Genomic DNA, 12,408 nt, shown 5'->3' on the forward strand with positions numbered 1-12,408 from the left:
AAAAAGAAAAAGAAGACCAGAGGGCAGATGAAGGAAATGCCTTTAAAGCTACATTTTTAAAAATTACTTAAAAATTATCTTTATTAACTCAACATAATAAGATCATCTTAATTTATCAATTTTATTTTAAAAAATGAAGACATTCTTTTAAAAAGAATTTACAAAAGAGAAAATAAAACCCCAGCAGGAGAAATTAATGAACGTTACCTGAGAATATGGGTCACAAGCAACATCTGCAGCACAAGGAATGGGTATGAGAAGCTTTCTCGGAGAGGTGGCGTCCACATTACGCGCGTACACTGAAAAACAAACAGGCCACAGGATGCACTCACTCATGGTTGTGAGAAGCACGGGGTGAAGGGGCATCAACAAACACCGAATGTTTCCCATGTGCACTGCACACAAGCGCTGGGTTCTCTGTAAATACAACCTCTGGGAAGTGAGTGGGAAAAAGACACCAGGTCTAGGCACACACCAAGGACACGCACAGCACACACCGTCCTTACTCGTCTGTCCATCAATTAACCTTTGTCATTGATTCTTTATCTTGGGTATTGATTGTGACTACTGCTGTGGCAAACACGGGGTGTGAGTAAATTTTGGTAAAATTGTATTTCCTATGGAGATATGCCTGAGAATAGAAGGGCTATAGGGTGGGTAAGTATTTGTTACAACAATCCATGATATATTTCAAAAACTGAAAGAGCGCAGACTGTTCTAGCATGAAGATGTGCTCAGTGCTGGGGGAGATGCAAGTGCTTACAGCCCAAACTGTGATCTCGAAACGCCATTTTCCCCAACAGGATACAAGATTCTGTGAAAATAGTTGGTTCTGTATCTTGGGGCATACTTAGTACCAGAAAGCAAGTGTAAGACTGAAAGAGCACATGAGAAGAAGTGAACGCTTCTTTTCAGAAACACTTCCCTCTGCAGTGAGCAGCAGTGAATGTAGATGCAGGGTTGCCTGCTCAGCCCTAAACAAACCTTCATCCCACATCTGCTAGCGCTCACAGAACATCTTGGAAGACAGGGTGGAAAGAACTTAAGAGCCACGAGACAAGAAGAAAGGATGCAAAAAGTTATTTCCTGTGCATGCTGTGGCCACTGTTTCAAAAGAGAAGGCAGGGCTTCACTCTACAGAATCTCAGAAACACCAAGCCCATCGATAATAAAGGAGAAAGGATTTGTTTCCATTTGAGGAAGTTAGGAGTGGCAAATGAACAGGGCTAAAGCCATCTGTACCTTAATCTGGAGTGGCAGTCTTCAAACTGTAGGCTGTGATCTTTCACAGGGACCTCATAAAATAATTTTATGGTTTGGGGGGGGGGCCCAACAACATGAGAATCTGTGTTAAAGTGTCATAGCCTTGGAAGGCTGAGAACCACTGCTCTAGAGAATGGCTGCATAATTTGTACATATGAGAAATCTGTTCAGCTTAAGAGATACTGTATATGACATCAATATGTGTAAATCATGTACCATTTAAAGTCAAGGCTAATACTGAATTTGTAGTGATTTGAACTTCAAGAATTATGATGAGCAGACTACATACAAAAGAACCCATGTGTGCATAATAACAGTAAAAGAAAGCAAGAGGAAGGTTTGTCTTCATAGAACACCAACTATTAAACAGAGATAAAATAAGAGAATCAGGAGGTGGCCACTTTCAAAGGCCAAGAGAATAAATAATTCAGACAATGATCATCAATGGATATGAGCATTTGGTAACAAGCTTCAAGGAAACAAGGCATTCTAAACCTCAAAGTAGCAGGACACAAACCACTTAGTAGCACACAAAGGAACAAGAGCATCTTTTCAACAGACAAATCTAACTTCCACCACCTGAGCCCTGGGACTGACTGAAGAAATCCAATAAAGTGGCAAACTGGTCTCACAAGCCTCTCAATATACTGCAATGAAAATGATACATCATCTGCTACAGTCTTGACAACCTGTCAAATGAAGACCCACTGGTGAGGAAATAGACAGGTGCAAATCATGGAGCCTGTACCAAATAGCGGGCCCAAATTCTAATGCCCATCCTGTCGAACAGATGGAGCACTACTCTAGAAGAAGCAGTCTAGATAAAATGATAAGTAAAAACCAAAACAAAAACATAAAGGAACTGCCTGGGATAACTGTGGGAATTTGATGTGCAATATGTTGTCACTGAGTTTCTTAAGTATGAGAAAAGTCAGCCATTATGATGTAGCAGCTTTTAGGCAACATGTACCATGGTGTTTAAGGCAAGATGCTATAAAGCACAAATCCCGTATCTATATGGAACAAGACGATGCCTGTATGAAAAGGTGAATGCATGATAGTAAGAGAAAGCAAACATGCAAAATGGCACATGAAGAGCTACTGAGATGGCTCAGCGGGCAACGGCACATGTCAGAGTCCTGAGTTCACTACCCAGGACCAACTAACTCCTCCACGCTGTCCTGGCTCTAGTATGTGGTATGAACATACACACACCTCACACTTACACACATTCTCTCTCTCTCTCTCTCTCTCTCGCTCCCTCTCTCTCTCTCTCATACACACATTACACACACACACACACACAAATAATATAATTTTTAGAAAAATTTTAAGAAAAATTGGTAAATGAAAGTGAAGGTTAACATGATCTTATATAGGAAATACAAAAAGTTATACTCAGAGAAGGGAAAAGAATAAACTGGTGCTTCCTAAGGTTCAGGGTAGGAAGGAGAGGGGTGTGGGGAAAGGGAAAATTCAGATCAAAGGCACGACGAGAAGAACGTCAGTGGACTACTGTACTGCTACAACCACAGTGAACAGCAGATGATTATTTAAAACGGCTCTAAGAATACTTTTAATATGTTTAAGCACAAAATGTTAGTAATTATTTTGACTAATAAATCTACAATGTGTACACAGATCATATAATTATCACTTTTCAATTAAAAATGCACTGAGAGTTAATAAATCTATCTATTTAGTAACCGTAAGCTAATGAATGTTTAGTGGTTCCTTTTAATGCATACTGGGAGATTATAACTTCCTGCTATGAAAAAAATACTGGGAAGATTATCAAAATTGTTTTCCAAATTTTATATAAGCAAGACAATCATGCCAATAAGTAATTAGTATCATGCAGATGTGTATTTTAATCCTAGTCCAGTGAAGAATACCTAAGAGACTCAATATCCCACTTCAGAGACACCTGCTCATCCATGCTCTCTGCTGCCCTAGTCAAAGTAGGCAGGAAATGGAAACAATCTAAATATCCTTCAACTGATGGAGCGTGAAAGTATGGAATATATCCACAACAGAACTCTGTTCAGTTGCAAAGAAGATGAAATGAAATGAGCAGGTAAATGGATAGAACTACAGAATTCTGCACAGAGTGAGGTCACCAAACCACAGAGACAAAGTGTCACCTCTTACTTGTGCATCCTAGCTCAAATCTTGACTAAGTCAAGTGTGCAAAGAAGCAAGGAAGCGCTCTAGAGATGAGGATGGTAGGAGGCAGGTGCTGAAAAGGAAGTAACGGGAATACAGAGCAGAGACAAGGAGAGTAACACTAGGGATGTTGGCAAAGGCCACAGGGAAAACATTTTATAAGCTAACTTAATGTTTCTGTGTATAAAAGCATGTGTGTGTATGTGTGTGTGTGTGTGTGTGTGTGTGTGTGAGCGCGCGTGTGTGCATGTGAGTCTGTGCATGTGTGATGCAATTATACCACATGGGTGATGATACGACTCCTAATACCTAAGAAAAAACCCTGGGGTCACAGGTACAGAGGAGTAAAGAGTCTCCAAAACCAGTATGGGCTATTTATTTCAATTGTCTTTGGTTGCCTTCCAGACTGTGAAGGTAGACCTATTGCCAAAGACACCACAAACTTTGGACATAAGATTTGGAGAACTGTGATGCAACTGGACTGACAGCCTCCTCCCTGAGGACTGGTTCCATGGTATCAGACAGTGACATAGAGTCTGTCAAGGAAGAGAAGCCTGTCAGCAGTCCTACCCAGCTGAAAAGTCCACAGTCACCATAATGACTGGGAAAACAAACTCCACAACAGTGCAATAGGGCCACTTTTGTCTAGGGTATAAACAGCAGCTATCAGATTAGACTCAGTCTGCTCCACAGGGAAGGAGCGGATCAGATAAATCTAGCTCACTACCCATGCTAGAGAGGCCACAGACCTGAGGAGAGAACCTACTATTGCCAGTTTCCTGTACCAATATAATTGTCTAACTATTCTAAAGTCCCATTCTTATGCCAACACGGTAAGTGGAGCTCTCCCCAATCCTTTACAGAACAAATGGGGACTATTACAGAGACCCTCAGTTGATCCAACTGCATAGCTGAATGACTGTGGGGTACCCAACCCCAACCGACAGATCTGTACTAAAAACCCTACACCTGAGACTCAAGGAAAATCACAGAAGAGGGGACAGAAAGACTTGAAGAACCAAAGGCCTGGGATGACTACTTCTAAATAGTATCTCCTAGACATGACAGAGAAAATGCACCCAGAAATCTCAACACTGTGGTTGCCTGAGACGAGAGAGAGGAGCATAGTGACAAACCAAGTGACATGTGCGTGGTCCCACCCCATATGAAGTGCAACATCTGACCAGTAGCTGCTAAAATAGGAAGAGTCCCTTTTTTCCTGCATAGATGAACATACAAGTAGTTTGTCTAATAGAAACCATGCTAAATGGACTCATTATGTGTGCATGCACACACACAGACACATACACACATGAAGGCACACACACACATGTAGAAACAACAATGTAATTAAATATTATAAATAAGAAGGGACACAGGAGGATTTGAATGGGTAAGAAAGGAAAGAATAATGTATGTTAAATACTGATGTTCACAAAAATAAGTATATTTAAGAAAATGACATGAGCACATATATTGTGGGTAGTTTTAAAGGATTAACTAGATATGGCCCTCAAGACAGTACTTCCATCTACCTTCACTTGCTTTTCTAAGGTGAAATTTTGAAACTTTCAAAAGACTATACATATATATATGTGAATATATTCATAACAGTATTTTTATATAAAACATTGATCAGACTTAAAAATTTTTAAGTCTCTGGAAAAAGCTAAGCAATCCTACTTCACAGAAAAAGGGATTTCTAAGAATTAAAATTTAAAGCAGGGAGGGCTGGAGCGATGGCTGAACAGTTAAGAGCTGCTGCTCCTCTTCCACAGGGCAGCAGCTTAGTTCCCAGCACCCACAGAAGACTTCTCACAACTGCCTCTCTGCAACTCTAGCTCCAGGGCATCCAATGTCTTTGGCCTCTGCAACAACCCCCACCAACACATACGCGCACACACACACACACACACACACACACACACAGCAACACATACACAGACACCAACACATACACTGATACAGAGCCTCAGACATGCATACACATACACACACAGATACAGACACACACAGAGACGCAATCACAACGTTGAAGAACATACAGTCCTAGTTGATTTTGTTTTGTTCTTCGTGGTGCTAGGGTTTGAATCTAGGCCCTTGCAGATTCGAGGCAAACATCATTAGCTGTATCTTCCAGCCCTATACAGAGGAGTCCTTTGCACTCTCTCCACTCCCCACCCCACCCCCAGTTGCTTTGTTCATAAAAGTTTTTGACAAATCAAGAGAAGCATTTTGTTCTTGTTTTCCTTCAATGGCTTGTGACGAACGCTGTGTAAGCTCACTTTCCCTACATTCTCAAGTGCTTTGCCCTTCTGTTCGCCATTTTCCTTCCCCAGTTACTGAGATTTTCCTTCCCATTCTAAGATCTTTCTGTGGTATTTATTCAATTTCAACCTGTGATAACCACCTTGCCAGGAGAATGCCAACATGTGCAGTTGTGACAATTGTCTTTGCCCACTGCTCTGTTCAACATGGAACCTATTCTCCCTGAACCCTGAACTACTCTGCTCATCTTCTGACTTTCACCGTGTCCTCTTTCAGCCTGGGCTCCATCATCTTTTGTTTATACACCATTTTTACTAACTCTTTGAGGGTTACATACAACTTATATTGAACATCTCCTCCTTCACCGTTTCCTCTGTGAAGGCACTTCCCCTCCTCCCCCAACTTAGAGGCTCGCTACCACAAGTCAAGTCCAGTCTGTGCTGGGCAGACTGTTTTGGGAGTGGGGCCTGCCCTGTAGACATGGTCTAGCAACCAGGGAGTCATATCCCCACAGCTAAGGGTGGGATTTCTTGCCCATCTTCCCCACTCTACGCCAGAGTTGGTCTGGTTGTAGCTTGTACAGATCTTGTGCATGCTGTCACAATCACTGTGAGTTCACTGTGAGCTCACACGTGCAACTTCCCTGCGGTAGACGGGATGCTATTTCCTTGATGTTAAGCACAACCTTGAGTTCTTCCAGTCTTTTACCTGCTCTTCCTGGCAGCCCTGTGTCTTGTTGGGGAGGAAATGCTGTGCGTGTCCCCTCTAGGGCTGAGCAGTCCCCAGTCTCCATTCTTTTCAGTCAGTATGCTGCACCATTAACCAAGAGCATCCATTTCTGGTCTTATGACAAGGAAACATTTGACAAACAGCTAAGTTGTTGGCTTTCCTCATCTTGGCGTCCCACAGCGACAATATAAATGATAAGAAGTAAGCTCAACCCCATGTTTTATCCTGTGTGGACAGTCAGGATGCTGGAAAGCCCTTATGTTCCATTTTCACGTGATTCAGATTTTAAGGTTTTCAGATTACTTTTTTAAATTCTACTAATCCATTTGTGCTACACATTATTTTAGGTAACCGGGGAACAAACCAAATAATTTGAGAATATGAGGCAAATACCCTACCTTCAAGGAATACCCCTTGCCCTATGGACAGAACAATTCTTCTGTTAAGGCAAATATTTCTTTGTAATATCATCAGTGAAAAAAGGATTTTGCAATACACCAAATACTACCTTAGATCTACTACTAAGACAACTAACTAATGAAAATGCAACTTTAAAGCAACTAACAAGCTACATCTGTGTGTTGGTGTATGAATAATTCACTTCTGTGAATAAATATCTCTTCTAAGAAAGTTAAGTGTTATCAAGATGGCTCGGCAGGTACAGGCTCCTGAAGCCACCCGACAGCCCACATCTGATCCCCTGGGCACACATGGGGAGCACACGTCTAAAAGCTGTCCAGTGCAGTCACACAATGCCATACCATATGTACCCCTAACAACTCATAGAATATACAAATACACTGTTTCACAACAAAGGTTACTACACACATGGATGGGTACAGCAGCAGAGATGATTCTTATCACACAAGAACTGCATACTTTAGAAACATACACACACACACACACACACACACACACACACACAAACATTTCGGTTTGTTTGTTTCACAGGTCACATTGTGTAGTCCTGGCTGACCTAAAACCTATAGACCAGACTGGCCTCAAACTTAAAGCCTCTCTCTTGCCTCTTGAACACTGAGATGAAAGGCAAGCACTCAACTAAAAGTAGTCTTAAAAAATTAGAAGAAAATGAGAACTGAAGTTGTCATAATCTGAAAGCCACATGATACACAAAATTATAGTAAGTTTTAGGTTACAGGAATTCTTACCAATACTTTACCAAAACTGTAGTGTGTGTGCTAAACTATAATGTCATTATATAAAAATGTAACATTTCTGCCATAAACAAGCAAATAAATGTAACAACTAGTCATTTCCATAAAACTAAAATTCTAATTTTAATTGTTTCATGTACCTCTTCCTAAGAAAATGATGTCTAACTAAGCATGTTTTAAATAAATTAAATGGGTAAAAAATGTCAAGAAGGAAAAAAAAAACTAAAAAAAAAAAAAAGTCAACTAATTTTTTTAGATGTGACGATTTTAAGAAACGATGTTCCTACTAACTCAGGACACCATGAGGGGTACAAGGGCCTTCTGTGCTCCACAACAGTGCCTTTCTCCCTGCATCTGGATCTACATATTCAATAGCCCAAGCCCCACATCCGACTCTGAACGTACAATGCTCCCTTCTTGCAGAAGTAAGCAGTTATTTACCATTTCGGCCATCATTCTCTTAACCAGCTTTAAAACATCCCATGACCCAGGCTATTACAATGTGCAGAATCGTCAGGAAAAAGTCAAAGCCTTCCTTCTCACTGCTGGCCCAAACCCAGCTGTAGCAATGCACAGTTGCTGCTATGCTCACACTCAAACGCTCTAATCCAAGCAGCTCTGCATCTTATTACTCACTCTGCAAACCTGTGCATGAAAGACTGCAGATACTCAGAGCAGGAAGAGAAAAGACGGAGACATCTCACACATCTTTTTCCTTTCCCATACAAGCATTTCCATGAGACGTCTAGACAGACATAGCACTAGAGAAGTCATTAATAGTATGAATAACTTAGGTGAAGGAACGTAGTGAAAATCTGAATTTTTTAGAATTTTATCTGAAAACTATTAGTGATGAATAAAACTACCAATCTGAGCTAACAAGCACATGACACTTACTATTAAACCGTGTATTAGGCACTTTACACATACAGGTTCATCTGATTTATGCAGTAACTCAGTGAGATAAGCAGCATCATGACCCTGTTTACAGAGCAGAGGAATGAACACACAGGCAGTTAACTGGCGTGCCTAGGTGTCACAGGTAATAAATGGAAATGCTAGGGTTTGAACCCAGGCAGGACAGATCCAGAGACTATACACTTGGCAATGTTGCTATCGTTGCACTGCCCTGGATAGGTTAGGCAAACAGTCGGAATAGGATATTTAGAAGTACTTTGCCCCTAACATAAGAGTCACTAGCTTTAAAATCAGACTATTTGCACAAATCAGTAGGGCTCTCATCACTTAAGAGATCACTAGTATTTAAATTTGGGATAAAATAACTGGATCACATGTTTAAGAAATACTATTACAGATTAAACAGAAGGAAATTAATTGGGAAAAGCTTGTGTTTCAGTAGTGATTCTGACTACTTACCTCTCCATGATTGAAAAAGAAGCACAGCACTGTGACCACGCCTCCCAATCGGCTGCCACTGCAAAAGAGGGTAGGAAAAGGTCACTAACTGCCTGTCAGAAATGGAGGTCACTCCTTCTCTAAAACCTTAAAACCCAGTGCCACGGAGCCCTGCCACCAACACAGACTGCTTTGGCACAAAGGACCTCTCCTGAGCTCATTTACAAAATGCTTGATTTCTTCCCACACTACCACTATTAGAATACTTACCAGCTGAATGAGATGACAAATGCCCATGACCCATCACTTGAGATTCGGGCAAAAGAATAAGGAGTTCAAGGCCAGGCTTAGCTACACTGGAATATGAGGCCAGAGTATGAGATCTTGTCTTAGAAAAACAAAACCACCACCTTATTTACCATCTACAAAATGTGCACACCCAGAGGGTTAGTGGACGGGGAACTGAAAGACATCATTTAAGAAAGTTAGTGACATTTTTGCATGCGGCTCTCCTTCCAAACCATTCTCTATAACCATACAGTTTCTAGTGTGTGTCATCCACGTCTATTTGATATTTGTTCTTTTCTACTTTATTATGATTACCAATCTTAATCAATACTTGTTTCCAAAAGCATCTTTAAATCACCGTGAGATACTGCACAGTCCCAGAGCACATCAACGTCTTCATCTCTTTCATAATGGGTGTGCAGGTATTTGTCAGCCTCTTGCTATGTAACATGTATGCATCTTAAGAATACATATGCCCCTGCTTCTCTTCCCCCAGGACAGACCAGAGTGACCCTCGTTGGCCCTCCCCAGGCCGAGCTCAGACTCTCAAAGTCTGCCCTTCAGATAGGCAGAATGCACCCATTCAAGCTGTCATTTGAATTTTTACTTCCCTCCCTATCAGTATGGAAGACCACTGCACTGTTTCAATGAAATGCACATGATTATTCCATGGACTGCCTACAAACGTCCTTAAGTATTCACGTTATGACTGCATGCTTCTCTGCTTAAAGACTGGTAATCAAATGGCTGGCTGGCATATGTGTGACAAACTACATTGACATAATTTATAGTGTATTCCATTAGAACTTTAAAGATATTATATGGTTAAGTTTGTCAATTTTATTTCTTCTTTATTGCATGCCCTGTCCATGAAGGGTCTTTTCATTTAAAAATTTTATAGATAGCCACCTAAAACTTCCTCAGGTGCCATGTGTTTCCACTTAGATCTTTTATCTGGAGAGCTCTATTCTCTCTCAAGTTACCATTCATGCTAAAATACAGAGCAAGTAAAGCACCCTTTCTAAGAGAAACACAACCCAGCCTGTCTCAGACGGGAATTTCCTACAATCTACAACCTTTTCTACTGTAGTCAATTGATTTAATTCTGTAATCCTTTTCTGTAACATGGCACCATTTATATCCCATAAGATTCTGGCTACTTTAGTCCATCTCAGGAGAACTATCCATGTCCAGCCACTCATAGAGACTGTTTTCTGTGATTCTCAGCAACTCAGTCTGCACAGACTATGATCTAACAGCCCCCTTTTCAAAATAAATGTTGCTTTTCATCAGAATGGCACTGAATTTATGTATAATTTCTGATGGACTGTTCTGCCTGCTCAATCACTAAATATGCCACTCCCCATACACTTAATTCAAATTATATTATGCCAAAGAAAGTTTTATGAACAACACATCATTCAAATACTAAAGTTAATCATTCTATCAATACAAAGAATGTGGTAGATTCTGAGCATGGTGGTTGTTTTCATACATTCAGAATGTGACAGGTCACATAAGCCAAGGAAAACATGCCAAAGATTTGATGTAGATAGCCAAAATGCTCAATTTTATAAAAATATACAGTAGTCTGACTGTATAGAGAAAAGTTATTTTTACATTCCTATAGCTATGAGCTCTAGAAATAACTCATCCTCTGATTATAGTAAAACACCTAAGAAAAAAAGAAACATTTAAGAACTTACAAAAAAATTCCCTTTTTTAAGACTTTCCTTGAGCAAAACAGAGCTGAGCTAAAGTTTTCAAAGTTTAGTTTTTCTTAATGAAAAGTGGAGGGAGCTGAGACATGAACGAGGTGCAAAGCCTGGCCACATCTCAGGCCAGCACTGCCACAGCTGTCCATCCTCACACAGTGCCACCAGCCCCAGGCTCTGGGCCAGGCACTTGCCAAAGGACACGTCCCTCTCACCAAACCGCTCAGCACAGGTTCCAATCTGGCGCCTTCTATCTTCTGTGCCTAACTACTACCCAGGGAGGCAGGTTTTTCTGACCCTCTTTCACAGCATGCAAAGCTGGAAGGTGGAGTAGAGCTGGCTTGTCTATAAGAAATAATTTGAGTTGTAATCACTATTTAATGATGTGACTTGCAAAAACAAAAAATCAAAATTAGTGTCCCTAACACTAAGCTACCATTCTGATCCTAGAGAGTGCCACAAAAATGTTACTTTGCTAACAACAACAACAACAACAACAAAAAAGTGATAATTAAAATATTTGAAATTATTTAATTATTTTCCCCATTACAGTTGATATCTCAGTATTCTTCTTTTGCAATATCTATCACTAATCATCAGAAAGCATGAAAACCACCACCATGCAAATTTATAAAACATGCTAAGCTTGCTGAACATCTGTCACCTCCACTCAATAGACTTCACTCATCTTTTCGAGCATGTAGTGTATGTGTCTATATATGTGTGTTCATATGTGTATGTGTCAGAGGGGGAGGGAGAGGGGGAGGGGGAGGGAGAGAGAGATTGATTTATTAGTGGTGGACATTGGGTATCTCCGTCTGTGACTATCCACATCTTGTTTTGAGACAGGCCCTCTCAGTGAGCCTGGAGCTTAGCAAACGAGCTGGCCAGTGAGCCCCAGGCCTCCTCCATCTCTGCCTCCCCAGCACTGGGGATTACAGCTGTGTGCTGCTTTACCACCTGGCTTTTTACACAGCCACCAGTGACCTGAACTCAGGTCAGTATGCTTGTGCAAGCAAGCACTTTATTAACTGAGACGTGTACTCAACCTCTTTATTTATCCTCTGAGCCTCAATGATCTTAGATAGAAAATTGAGGAGGGGCATTAAAGCTTAAAATTTAAAATATCCACTAAAAATGCTTCCTAGTTCTGAAATTGAATAATTCTATAATCTTTCTTACTTCTTGATTTCTAAAGACTGAAATCAATTCTCAAATTTTACTGGGTTTTATTAGACCTCAGATTAACAAATGTTAATCTGTTCTCTGTAGTACTACATACAAAATGATGGAACACAAAATACAAAATTTGAAAAAAAGAAAAGCACACTCAGGGTTTTAAAACTATAGTAAATAACACTTGGAATGAGTTTTCTTATGTAAACAATAAATAGGAAAGAGAAAACTGGAAGCTAAATAGAGAATTTTCAGTCCCAAGTTTGGGAAGT

General features: G+C 40.5%; 1 protein-coding gene across 2 annotated transcripts in view; it reads right to left on the bottom strand.

The window, feature by feature from the left end:
- Nucleotides 1-12,408, bottom strand: part of Dpy19l1 (dpy-19-like 1 (C. elegans)) — a 91,363-nt gene that overhangs the window by 41,821 nt on the left and 37,134 nt on the right. For both annotated transcript variants that reach the window (NM_001359948.1, NM_172920.4), the window contains exons 7-8: nt 8,979-9,036; nt 208-299 (exon numbers count right to left, since the gene is read on the bottom strand). In NM_001359948.1, the coding sequence (NP_001346877.1) occupies nt 208-299; nt 8,979-9,036 (150 nt within the window). The remainder of the gene's footprint in view (nt 1-207; nt 300-8,978; nt 9,037-12,408) is intronic.

The sequence above is a fragment of the Mus musculus genome, chromosome 9, assembly GCF_000001635.26.
Source record: "Mus musculus strain C57BL/6J chromosome 9, GRCm38.p6 C57BL/6J".
NCBI lineage: Eukaryota > Metazoa > Chordata > Mammalia > Rodentia > Muridae > Mus > Mus musculus.